Genomic DNA, 12228 nt, shown 5'->3' on the forward strand with positions numbered 1-12228 from the left:
TTTGTAATGTGTTTCAAAATTTTAATTAAATTAAATTTTTCTACAATACCTGCGTGATCATAACCACATTAAAATACAAAATAGTAATTAAAATGACAAATATAAAGAAATAGATAATTAAAAATATCATTAATACAAATAATTGTTATTACAAAGTTCATATCTAAGTTTATTGAAAAAATCCCCTAAGTGAAGTGGGTTGGCGGGTTATAACGGGTTGGCCCGCTTTGTAGCCCAACGGACTGGCAAGCCAAGTGGAGTGGGTTGGGCAAGCTTCCAGGTTCAAACATGCAACCCAGCCCACCTTTTTCATGGCAAGCTGATAGGCCGGTCCGGCTAGTCTGACCTACTTTGACGTCCTTAAATTTACCTACATCATTTTTAGACACATATTTTTTATATGATTAATATCTAATTATTTACATATTTCATATATTACATACATATTTGTTTCGTGTGAAAGATGAATTATATTTTATAGTACGAACTATAATGCCAAATTAGTAATGTAAAAACATAAGAAAAATAACTCAATTATGTTCTTTTAAAACATTTTCTCTATTTTCTGAAAGATATTTTAAAGGATAACATATTTTTGAGCAAGAAGAAAATCAAGAGATAGACAATTTTTTTTTATATTAGTTCATATCAATTATTAAGACTATGTCTTCTTGGAAACTTTCAAGTTTCAGTAATATACAAAAATACACACAAGGATTTTTTTCACAACCACTTTCCCCATTTTTTTCTTTTTTACATCTCCAAGAAATCTCTCCAAATATTATGTTTGCCTCCTTCTCCAAACAATCCCCAAGTATTATTATTATTTTTTTAATATTAACCACTTCATACCTCTACGTTCTCTAAAAAAGTTAATGAAAGTATTACTAACCTAAACGTCTTAAATAGACAAATGTAAGGATTAATCTTGTGTTTTAAGCAAATTAGTCACACTGCCCAGCAAAGCTTGATTTCAAAAGGAGATTCACAAATAATTGTGGTTATCTTTTTATTTGTGGAACTTTATATATGGAATTCTCAAAAGATAGTTACTACAAGATATCGACAACATTATTCAAAGAGTATCATCAAGATTTGATGAGACGAAAACAATATATCATATATAGTTAATTAACATTTAATATTTTTCATCAATTAATAAGTAACTCAATTTGCTTAAATTGCTTTCTTTGGTAAATTATATTTGACTTTCCGCAGCATATTGACACGTATTAAAGAATGATTTTATGCTCAAAGTACGTTTTATGACGAATTTGTTTCATCTAAAATCTTAACTTCAATAAATTATTTGTTCATAAATGTTGAACAGAAACATAACGAACTATGAAAAATAATAATAATAAATTACATTTATAGTTGTAATTACACATAATTCTACTCAAGTCGTGTTTCATGGTATTGTTTCAAATATTTTAGATTTAAATATTAGCTCAGATAAATAATAAAACAATGTATAATCTATGTACTCTTAGTATAGGTCCATGTCCTTTGACCCCAATCTCACAACGTTTTGATTATAATAGTATAAAAAATAAAAAAGTCAAATACAAACTCTTTCACTCTGGACAAAAAATATCATGAACTTAGAGTCTATTATATAGTTACTAACACTCACCTCATTGGTTGTCCTAGATGATGTGAAACTTTTCAAAACATGTTATTTTCATCGGCCCAACATTTTTCACCCTGATTAAAATAAATACATCTTCATTGTCTATACCAACAATCATACTCCATCATAAGGGATATCACTTGAAATCAAGTCGTCCCGAGAATTTCCACTCGAAATCAAAATATATCAAACTATCACAAGAATTTCTACTCGAAATCAAACCATCCCAAGAACTTTCACTCGGAATTAAACCATTCGAAGAATTTTCACTTGGAATCAAATCATCCCAAGAATTTCCACTCGGAATCAAACCATCCCAAGAATTTCCACTCGGAATTAAACCATCCCAAGAATTTCCACTTGGAATCAAACCATTCCAAGAATTTTCACTTCAAATTAAGTCATCCCAAGAATTTCCATGCAACCTGCATCAATGCTAACCAGTGCCCATGTATAATCACCACACACCTTGCGTAAATATTAGCTAAGCTTGCGCATAAACACCATACACACTTTGTCGGGACCATGCCGCAACCCACGATGCAAAACCACAGAACATTGCAAAAAGCCATAGATCGAACATCTGCACTTCGCATCCACCGTGTCATCTGATTCCCTCGCCAGAGAAGCAACACCTACTAGTGTAGGACCTCCATTGACTCTTGTTAAAGCATATATGTAAACCACATAGAACTTCTTCTACACATATGTCGCAAACTGTGACTCACACATATCAGATCTCCATCGTACATCACTCACTAGGCAACCCAGTTGTAGATTCACTGCATCAACACAACACTGACAATGATCCTTCCACAAATTTATTATTGCAACTTCAACAATCAAGGATGATTCTCCAACAACAAGGAATTAATCTTTTCTGATGTGAAAGATCAAACTATACTGCAACCACAAAACATACTAATTTATTCTTCAAAATGTGAAATTTAACTACATTTAGTCTAAAATTTTCTAGCCAATTGCATAATACAATATTTTCAGGACTTGTGGTAAGGTTGGAAGGAAGAGTATCAGATACTGTGAGTTTAACTTCTCCCACTAACACTTCAAAATTATAAGATTGGTTTAATAACAAATTCTCGGTTCAACTCTCCCTATCAACAAAATAACAATTTAGAACCTGAGTTTTTTTATAAAGTAACGATGAGAAGTAATTGATAATTATATTCAAATATATCAGAGTCATCTTCGTTAGACATCAGGTGCCATACATCCTCCTCAAACCTCTTTCCTCCTTAACCAAAGCTATAAGACAACGCACTTCACTCTCTGCACCACACGTTTTTTTTTTTTCTTAAATTCTACGTCCAACCTTTTTAAAGGCAATTTGTAAATAACTTTTTATTCATCATTCAACATAAAATCCTAAATTCCTGTGGTAGTTGTGCAGTGTCTACAAATGTGAAACAACAAGTTGTTAGCCAAAGACAAAGATCTTGAGAAGGCACATTATAACAATATATCATGCTACACTAAAATAATTTATTCAATTTTTTTTAAAGCAATTCACCCACATTATAGTTTAATGGTACCAAAATATTAATCACCCCATTTTTTATACTTTTTAAAGTATATCAAAATTATAAGGAAATAGAGCTGATAGATATCTCATTGGTATAGTATAACTTTTCTAGTTAAAAATAACTAAAATCTCACTTGTTACTGAAGTATTATTTATGGTACTTCTTTTTCTCATTAAAAATAGTATAAATATATTCTATTTATACAAAATAAAAATAATTTCCTACTACAATTACTTATTTCTACCTTAATCTTACTCTCTGTTAACTTTTTTAATTAATTAGTTTTAAATTTTTTCAAATAAAAATATTAACAAGTTGATAAATTTAATTTTTTGAAACATGATATCTTTTAGAATGTAATTTATTATACCACTACTAGAATACTACGAGTATACTCATAATATTCCTAAGTATGGAATACGTAGTATTAGACTTTAAACTATCAAAACTAGCAAATTTAACTCAACCGGTCTTACGTAGATCAATGGACTATTTAATGAATTTAAAAAAAAAAAAAAGTGAATATAAAAGTAGAAGTATATTTTCAAAATTTAAATTATATTATAAAATTAATTTTATTTTAGATAAATAAAGTATAATATATATATATATATATATATATATATATATATATATATTAATTTTACTTATACATAAAATTATTATTTTATAAAATGAGTAAATGGAAATAAATGAGAAGTAGAGATGACAAATAAATCCGGCCCTGTGGGTATTGTCTGAACTCATCCCCGTTTAGACGAAGAATCTTCGCATTGACTAGGTATTGGTATGGGTATGGAGAATCCCGACTTTTTCAATTAGGTATGGGGATGTACATATCTCCGTCATATCTTTGTCCTTGTTTAAATTTTTAAAATATTCACAATTAATTAAGTTACCATATATATATATATATATATATATATATATATATATATATATATATATATACTTTTTATTTTTTATTTTTTCTAATTATTTAGTTTGTCATGAAACTCATTTGCATCTCCAATATATTTTTAATTTATCATAACCTTTATGGAATTATGTTAAAATGATGTATGTCAATTAAAATTTTTTTATGTCTCACATTTGAATATTTCAATTATTTTTTAATATTGTTATTTATTGTATATTTTCCTTTCACCTGAGAATGTTTAATACTCTCAATTTAAGTGTTTAATAGCATAAACTTTCATTTACTAGGTAATATAAAAAAAATTACTTATTATTATTAATTTTTGTTTCATTTGAAGAACTTTTCTGTTTCGCTAAAATAATTTTTGTTATTTCTCAACCATTGAGTATATATGTTGATATTTGAAAAGTTTTCTTAAATCTTTAATGTATTTTTCATCTTATCATACCTTTGATTATACTTTTATTTTTTGCATTATGTGATTCCTTTCAATAATCTCTCAAATTGTTTATAAGATACACATTTGTTAATTTTTTAATATTTTTATTTCTTGTTTATTTACATCACATAGCATACTATTTTGATATATTTTATCTAGTTATTTTTTATTTTCTAACTCATTATCAATCATACTATAATTGTCTCACTATAATTGTATAAATAAATTTTATTTGCTATAATATAAAAATTTAATATAATTGTCATGAATGTTCTTTTATCAACATCCAACATATATTAGAGTTCAAAAGATACAAAATCTATGTTAAAATTTTATTATTATTTTTGTTCTTTGTGTCATTTTGATCAAATAATGTATTATAACTTTTATTAGTGTATAAAAAAGAGATTCATTAGAATTTAAAAAATTGAAGTAAACAAACATTTAAAATATATTTTAATTTGAATATTTATTTTCCTTTTATATTTTTTAAAATATTTTTAAATTTTATCAATTAAGTTTCATTAATATTTGCAAATTCAATAAATATTTTGGTTCTTATGAAATTTTATATGGTATTCTAATCTAAAATGTAAACAATTATAATTTATTTTAAAGTATTTAATATCGAATAAACAATCATCCTCATAATACTGAATATTTAATAATATTATGTTTACTTTGCCGTAATTTTTTATTGTTTTATGAAAATTAATATTAAAGTAGTAACAAAATGGGTACAGGTATGAGTACGAGATTATACCGTTATCCAATGGAAATGAGGATGCGACAAAAATTTGATACATGTTGAATTTGAATATGGGGATGAACATAATTTATTTTTATAAAAATGGATATGAAATACCAAAACCTGTGTCCCGCCATGTCCGGTTGTCATCCCTAATGAAAAGACAATTCTTTTATATAATGCATTGTCTTTAAACTTTTTAAACGGATCCATGATTGAAGGCCGTATCACATTTATTACAACAACTTCTTCTAACAAAGCAGCACGTGAAGAAATAGGAAGCAAACAAAGGAGGAAGCTAATTATTGGTATTTTACTTCACAGGAAGAGGGGAAATGTGCTTAAAAAGTTACGGTTGGAATATTGGAGAATCTCACTAAATTGACCTTTCCTTATCTACATATTTGGAGCTATACTGTTGCTCTGCGCAATATTTGAAGTGGTTAAACAAAGTCAATATTTACAGACAAAATCTCAAGAGCAACTTCATTATAAAATCACAAATAGAGTCACATGCAAGCTAAAGAGAGGAATACATGCACAATTTCTTGTATAAATACAAACACAAATTTAAGCACAATTAAAAATATAAACACTTTTACAATAACAAATACATATCCAAATGCAAACACAAATAGAATTTTTCAAGACATAAATATTTCATGCATTAAGATATCATCATTATAGTTTACCAAGAAACGTAGGGAGAAAAAAATATGAAGATGATAATATTGTTTCATTTTGTTTTAATCATGTATGTTAACAATTTTGTGATGTTAAAAGTCCATTTTCATTATGTTCTTGAGTTTGATTATTTTGAATATAGTTAAATTTGACATGTTTCCTATAAATTGTTTAGCAACACTTATTATATTTTTACTTAATGTTATTAAAAGTGTTTTATAAGGTACAAATAAAAGTATGAAATATTTTGGTCTAATGCAATTTGCTATGATTTTGTTAGTGATTAGTTATGGATATATTGTTACAATTTGTTACACTTCTGTTGAGGATTAACTAGAGATAATTTATTATAATTTGTTATGGATCAATTAAGGATCAATTGTTACAATTTACTAGGGATTAGCAAAAAATTAGCTAAAGAAGAGTTGTTATAATTTGCCATGGATCAACTAGGGATGAGTTAGGAATAAGTAGTAATAGTTTTATACGAATCAATTATGGATTGACTAGGAATAAGTTATTATACTGTGCTACGAATCAACTAGGGATTTACTAAAACTAGTTTGCTATGGATCAACTAATATTAGTTAGGGAGACATTGTATATATTGCTACAGATCAGTTAGGGAGTAACCACAGATTAACAAGTTTTCTTTAAATTCATTAGTGAGACATTTGCTACAAAAATTGTAAGCATTAGTGATAGAGTAACTCCTTCGCTACTTAGCTACCTATATTTAGTTACGACATAGTGTCTTTATTGTTTCCTCGTTAATCCTTTGATGAATCGTTTTGCAAGGGATCGGTGATGGATGAGTTAGGAATAATTTTGTCGTAACTTTCTTGTAGTGACAATTTATTTATTCTAAATTTAAAACTTAAATATAAAACAATATATCACTTAAGTACATATGATGTATAGAGATGTCAAAATGGGTTCTAATCAGTGAGCTAATTTGTCTCGCCACAGGTTTGAGCATGTTATGTTGCACAAATTTCTGTTTTTATAAATGTGGATTCAATTGAACTCGATTCATTTGATCGTTAAACGAGTTTGAGCCAGGTTGAAGGTAGGTTGACTCGTAACCCACCACACTTTATTAAATTTTTTACCATTTTTTATAACTTTTTTAATTGTAATTATTTATTACTTCTAATTACATAGATTCACAACTTGATCTTTTTAAATACTAGAATATTATTCAATAATATCAGAATAGTTTGGATGTTTAATTTATTTGTTTACTTTGATATTTTAATTTTCAACTACTATCTTTATAATAGTATTTAGATAATTAAGTGAATATTTTGATTCCACTAATATAAAAAAAGTGAATTGAGTTAATCCATTTTTATTGTATATTTAAATAAATATGTAAAAATAAATTACAAAAATAAAATATTCGTAAGTGAGTCAACTCACTAACTCATCAATCCGTAGTCGTAGTGTCAAACAAAGATACAAAATTTCTAACACACCAGAAAGTAAAACGAATTAAACTGAATTTTTTTTAGTTCAACTCATAATGAGTGAATACGTGTGAACTGGATTGACACACCCTGATAATTTATTAACTAATCTAATACTCAAACAATTGTTTAAGTCTTGAAACGTAAAATATATCTATTCATATTCTATTCTTAAAATATGAAATTTAACCACATTGGGTCTAACTTCAACTAAAAGAAATTTCTAGCCAATTACGTAATACAATATTTCCAAACTCATACACATAACAATTTACAACCTGAGTTTTTTATAAAGTAGAGATGAGAAGTAGTTGAGAACTATGTTCAAATATATCAGAGTCAGGCATCAGTTGCCATACATCCCCCTCAATCTTTCCTCCTTCACCAAAGCAAGTGTAAGACAACGCACTTCACTCTGTGCACCACAAGTTTTTCTCTTTTCTCCTTTTTTTTCTTAAGTTCTACGTTGTCCAATAACCTTTTTCAAAGGCAATTTGTAAATAATTTTGCATTCATCATCCACCATAAAATCTTAAATTCATGTGGTAGTTGTGCAGTCTCTGACCCAAAGACAAAGATCTTGAGAAGGCACATGATAACAACACAACATCTTCGCTCAATATCATGTTCAATCCAATGATGGCTCACTCAACCAAAGTCAGATTTTAAAGCATTCATAAACAGTAGTTCGTAATCACTTTCTCGAGTTGTTGAAACTCAAACTTTTTAAAGTTTTAAGGACCGAAATATATAAAAGTTTATTTTAATTTAAAATAAAAGTTAAAGATTAAAAATATATTAAACTTATTTTTAATATAATATATTATGCATTGTGTTTTTAAACCGATCCATGATTGAAGCTCGTGTCACATTTACTGCAACAACTTCCTCTGAACAAAGCACCACGTGCAGAAACGGGGAACCAAACAAAGAAGAATCTAATTATTAGGTATTGTACGTTACCGGCATAAAAAGAGTGAAAAATTACTTAAGAGTTACAGAAGGGTGGATTTTGCACAACCGAAAGTTGCAACTGTTGTGAGGCCTCTAATAACCGAATTAGTATCTTGAATGCAATGGAATATTGGAGAATCTGACTAAATTGACCTTTCATTATCGACATATTTGAAGCCACACTGTGTTTTGTGCAATATTTGAAGTGGTTAAACCAAGCAAATCTTTACACGTGTAACACGTTGAGACAGCACATGTAGAAGTTTGTGTTTGGTTGAAGATAATGGAGTGAGGGAATTTGTCTTCCTATTTTCAACCATAAGTTTTCTGACAAATAGTTGGTGGCTACAGATATATTTTTGGAAAGAACGCAGAGAATCACCATTCACCACTCATTCCCCTCCACACTTCGCTATGCTCTCTGCCACATTCCCCTCCCTTGTCCTCACCCACCACCACCATCACCACCACAACCTTCACCGCTCAACGCCCAACAATCTTAACGAATAATCAAACACAAATTCCGACCAGACACACACTTTTTCACATCGTTCTTCCTTCCTCAACCAACATGAATCCCTCCTGTCGCTTCGCTTCGGCTAAACACACTCCCTTCCTTCGCAACTCTCACGCCACCTCCATTTTCTTCCTCCGAAACTCCCACCGCGTCAACACCCTCGTACCCTCGCTACCGCCGATACCGCCAAAACCTTCCTCGCTTAGCATTCTCAGGTTCAGGCACTTGAGCGCCGCCAAGCGCTTTGCCACGCTGTCGTCTTTCGCCGAAGGGGAGGCGGAGGGGCGGAAGGAGGGAGTTCGAGCGGCGAACGGCGATGAGGTGGATGGGATTGCGAAGGCCTTTGACATATCATCGGGAACCGCGTCGGCCATATCGATATGCATGGCTTTGGCGGTGCTGAGCTTCCCGCTGATGATGAAGTCGCTGGGGCCGGGGCTGGCGTTGAAGACGAGGGTGCTGTCCTACGCGACGTTGCTGTTCGGGTTTTACATGGCGTGGAACATTGGCGCCAACGACGTGGCGAACGCTATGGGGACCTCGGTGGGGTCGGGGGCGCTGACGCTGAGGCAGGCGGTGGTGACGGCGGCGGTGCTGGAGTTTTCGGGGGCGCTGTTGATGGGGTCGCACGTGACGAACACGATGCAGAAGGGGATTCTGTTGGCCAATGTGTTCAATGGGAAGCATACTCTGCTCTTCGCTGGCTTGCTCTCTTCTCTGGCTGCTGCTGGTACTTGGTTGCAGGTAAAGGAAGCACGAAAAAACAAAAACAAAACCTCCTCTCTCTTTCATAATCTTCTCATTCATAACGCAAAATGAAATTGAAACATAATGTCCTCATTCAAAATCATCTCCCTCAACAACTATGCATGGTAGTGCTCATAAGATCAGGTAGAATCAGATGAGAACAGAGCTATTAAACTATTGTCGTTGTTATACTTACTGAACTTACAGACAAATGTGCTAGGAATTGCGACTTTAGATTCAAGTTTAAAACCTTCTAATTAAAAGAAATATTTAATTTAATTGGAATGCACTCTAAGCTTCTTGCCTATTTTATATCGTGTTTCAAGATTGTAATATTTAACTCAAACGGAGTAACCAGTTTTAGTAAACTTTCAAATTATTGATTTGTTCTTATTATTACTTTGTTCAAGAGATAAATGAAGAGTAATGTTTTGTTTATATATTGAACCATTCCAATGAAATTGAACATCTATTTATTATTTTGCTCTATGCAGTTTGCATCATATTATGGTTGGCCAGTATCTACTACACATTGTATAGTAGGAGCAATGGTGGGGTTTGGTTTAGTATATGGAGGTCCTGGAGCTGTTTACTGGGGTTCACTAGCAAGGGTGATCTCTTCCTGGGTTGTGTCACCACTGATGGGAGCAGCTGTATCATTTCTTGTCTACAAGTGCATCCGAAGGGTAAACTCTTGAATCCAACATGCTGTCTTCAGGGTTCTAGCATTTTCCTATTCGATTTCAAACGCAGACTAGAAAAAAGTAATCAAATTTCAAAAGAAAGGTTCTTTCGGTTCAAAATTATTTGATTTTAATGTATATGCACTCTGAACGAAAAAGGTTTAAACTGCTTGTGACATCTCATAGTTTAACGAGCTTAATGACATGAACTGTCAAACTCATTAATGGTGTGTTTGGTGGAGAGGATGAAACTAACATGGGTTTGGTAAGAAAGACAGAAAGAAAGATAATTTTCAATCTTCTATACTATTTCTCACTAATTTTTACTCATCTTAGTCTCTCCATCATTTTTCTACAACCAAACACTATTTTCAGTCTTCCATTTTATTCTCAATCAACTTATTTCTCTATTCTTCAGCAAACAGAGCATAAAGGATATGATGACTGGAACAATGTAAAAATTGTCTATATAAATATATATGAGGAGTACATCAAAATTAAACTAAAATATTTTGTGCTTAAGATTTATTATTCACACTATTTGTATTCATTTTCGAACTTTTTTATTACTTCAAAATTTAAAGTTTTCAATCAGAAAATATGCTGAATTCCTGCTCTTAATCCTTTCCCTGTCCAGTTTGTATACAGTGCACCTAACCCCGGACTAGCAGCAGCTGCCGCCGCACCAATTGCTGTATTTCTAGGTGTTACCGGGATTTCATTTGTTGCGTTTCCCCTTAGCAAGAGTTTTCCTTTAGCTTTGGCACAAGCTTTAGTGGGTGGAACTGTTGGTGCTTTTCTGGTTGACAGAATCATCAGAAAGCAGCTGGGCCATCTTCTTGTCAAGTCAAATACTCCAAAGCCTGAGCCAAAAGAAGGAACTGTCCACCACAACATAGGATTCCTGGACGATGTTGCAGGCCCAAAGGGTGCTCAATTGGAAATAGTTTATGGAGTGTTTGGTTACATGCAAGTTCTTTCAGCATGTTTCATGTCATTTGCTCACGGTGGAAATGATGTCTCCAACGCCATAGGTCCACTGGCAGGTGCACTGGCTATCCTTCAAGGTGGTGCCATGGGAGCTGAGATTGTCATTCCAACTGATGTTCTCGCTTGGGGAGGATTTGGAATAGTTGCAGGGCTAATGATGTGGGGTTACAGAGTGATAGCTACAATAGGAAAGAAAATTACAGAACTTACTCCGACCAGAGGATTTGCAGCTGAGTTTGCTGCTGCCTCTGTGGTTCTGTTTGCTTCAAAACTGGGGCTACCCATCTCTGGAACCCATACTCTAGTAGGTGCAGTAATGGGTGTTGGATTTGCAAGGGGATTTAACAGTGTTAGAGCAGAAACTGTGAAGGAGATTGTGGCTTCATGGGTAGTTACTATTCCGGTTGGTGCTGTTCTCTCAGTCATCTACACTTGGATCTTGACTAGGATTTTGTCCTATATTTTATGAGGGTGCATTCTGAGATATGAAAGCTTATATATAGGTGGTTAATTCAAGTTACTGTCACCATCTTTCAAAGCATTGTTTTGTGCAGTACAAATTGGAGAAGAGGGGATTGGTGTGGCTGCACATGCATCGTGGATGGAAGATTCTTAACTCAGTTGGCAAGGGATGAATCTTTTATGTTCGGATGTCAAGCCTGTGATTACTATGTTCATTTAATCTCGGATGGAAATTTAATAAGAAAGAAAATGAGTGGAGCATTCCTCAGCTCCAGCATTTTTAGACTTTTACTATTTTTTATTAATAAGCTTCATTGTTATGTTAAAAGGTTACAGATTCAGCGATATTGATCTGTATTTAGTGAATTCATTTAACCTTGTTGCCTCATCTCTGCTTAAAATCCATTTGTTAAAACATCTTATGAATAGAACTGTGATT

At 31.9% G+C, this 12228-nt stretch overlaps 1 protein-coding gene across 1 annotated transcript; it reads left to right on the top strand.

The window, feature by feature from the left end:
* The first annotated feature begins 8715 nt into the window (after positions 1 to 8715).
* On the top strand, positions 8716 to 12177 carry LOC114175667 (inorganic phosphate transporter 2-1, chloroplastic). The gene is made up of 3 exons (XM_028060445.1): positions 8716 to 9651; positions 10149 to 10340; positions 10975 to 12177. The coding sequence occupies exons 1-3, from the start codon at positions 8962 to 8964 to the stop codon at positions 11794 to 11796; spliced, it is 1704 nt and encodes a 567-aa protein (XP_027916246.1). The 5' UTR covers positions 8716 to 8961; the 3' UTR covers positions 11797 to 12177.
* The last annotated feature ends 51 nt before the right edge of the window (positions 12178 to 12228 follow it).

This window comes from Vigna unguiculata, chromosome 3 (genome assembly GCF_004118075.2).
Source record: "Vigna unguiculata cultivar IT97K-499-35 chromosome 3, ASM411807v1, whole genome shotgun sequence".
Classification (NCBI taxonomy): domain Eukaryota; kingdom Viridiplantae; phylum Streptophyta; class Magnoliopsida; order Fabales; family Fabaceae; genus Vigna; species Vigna unguiculata.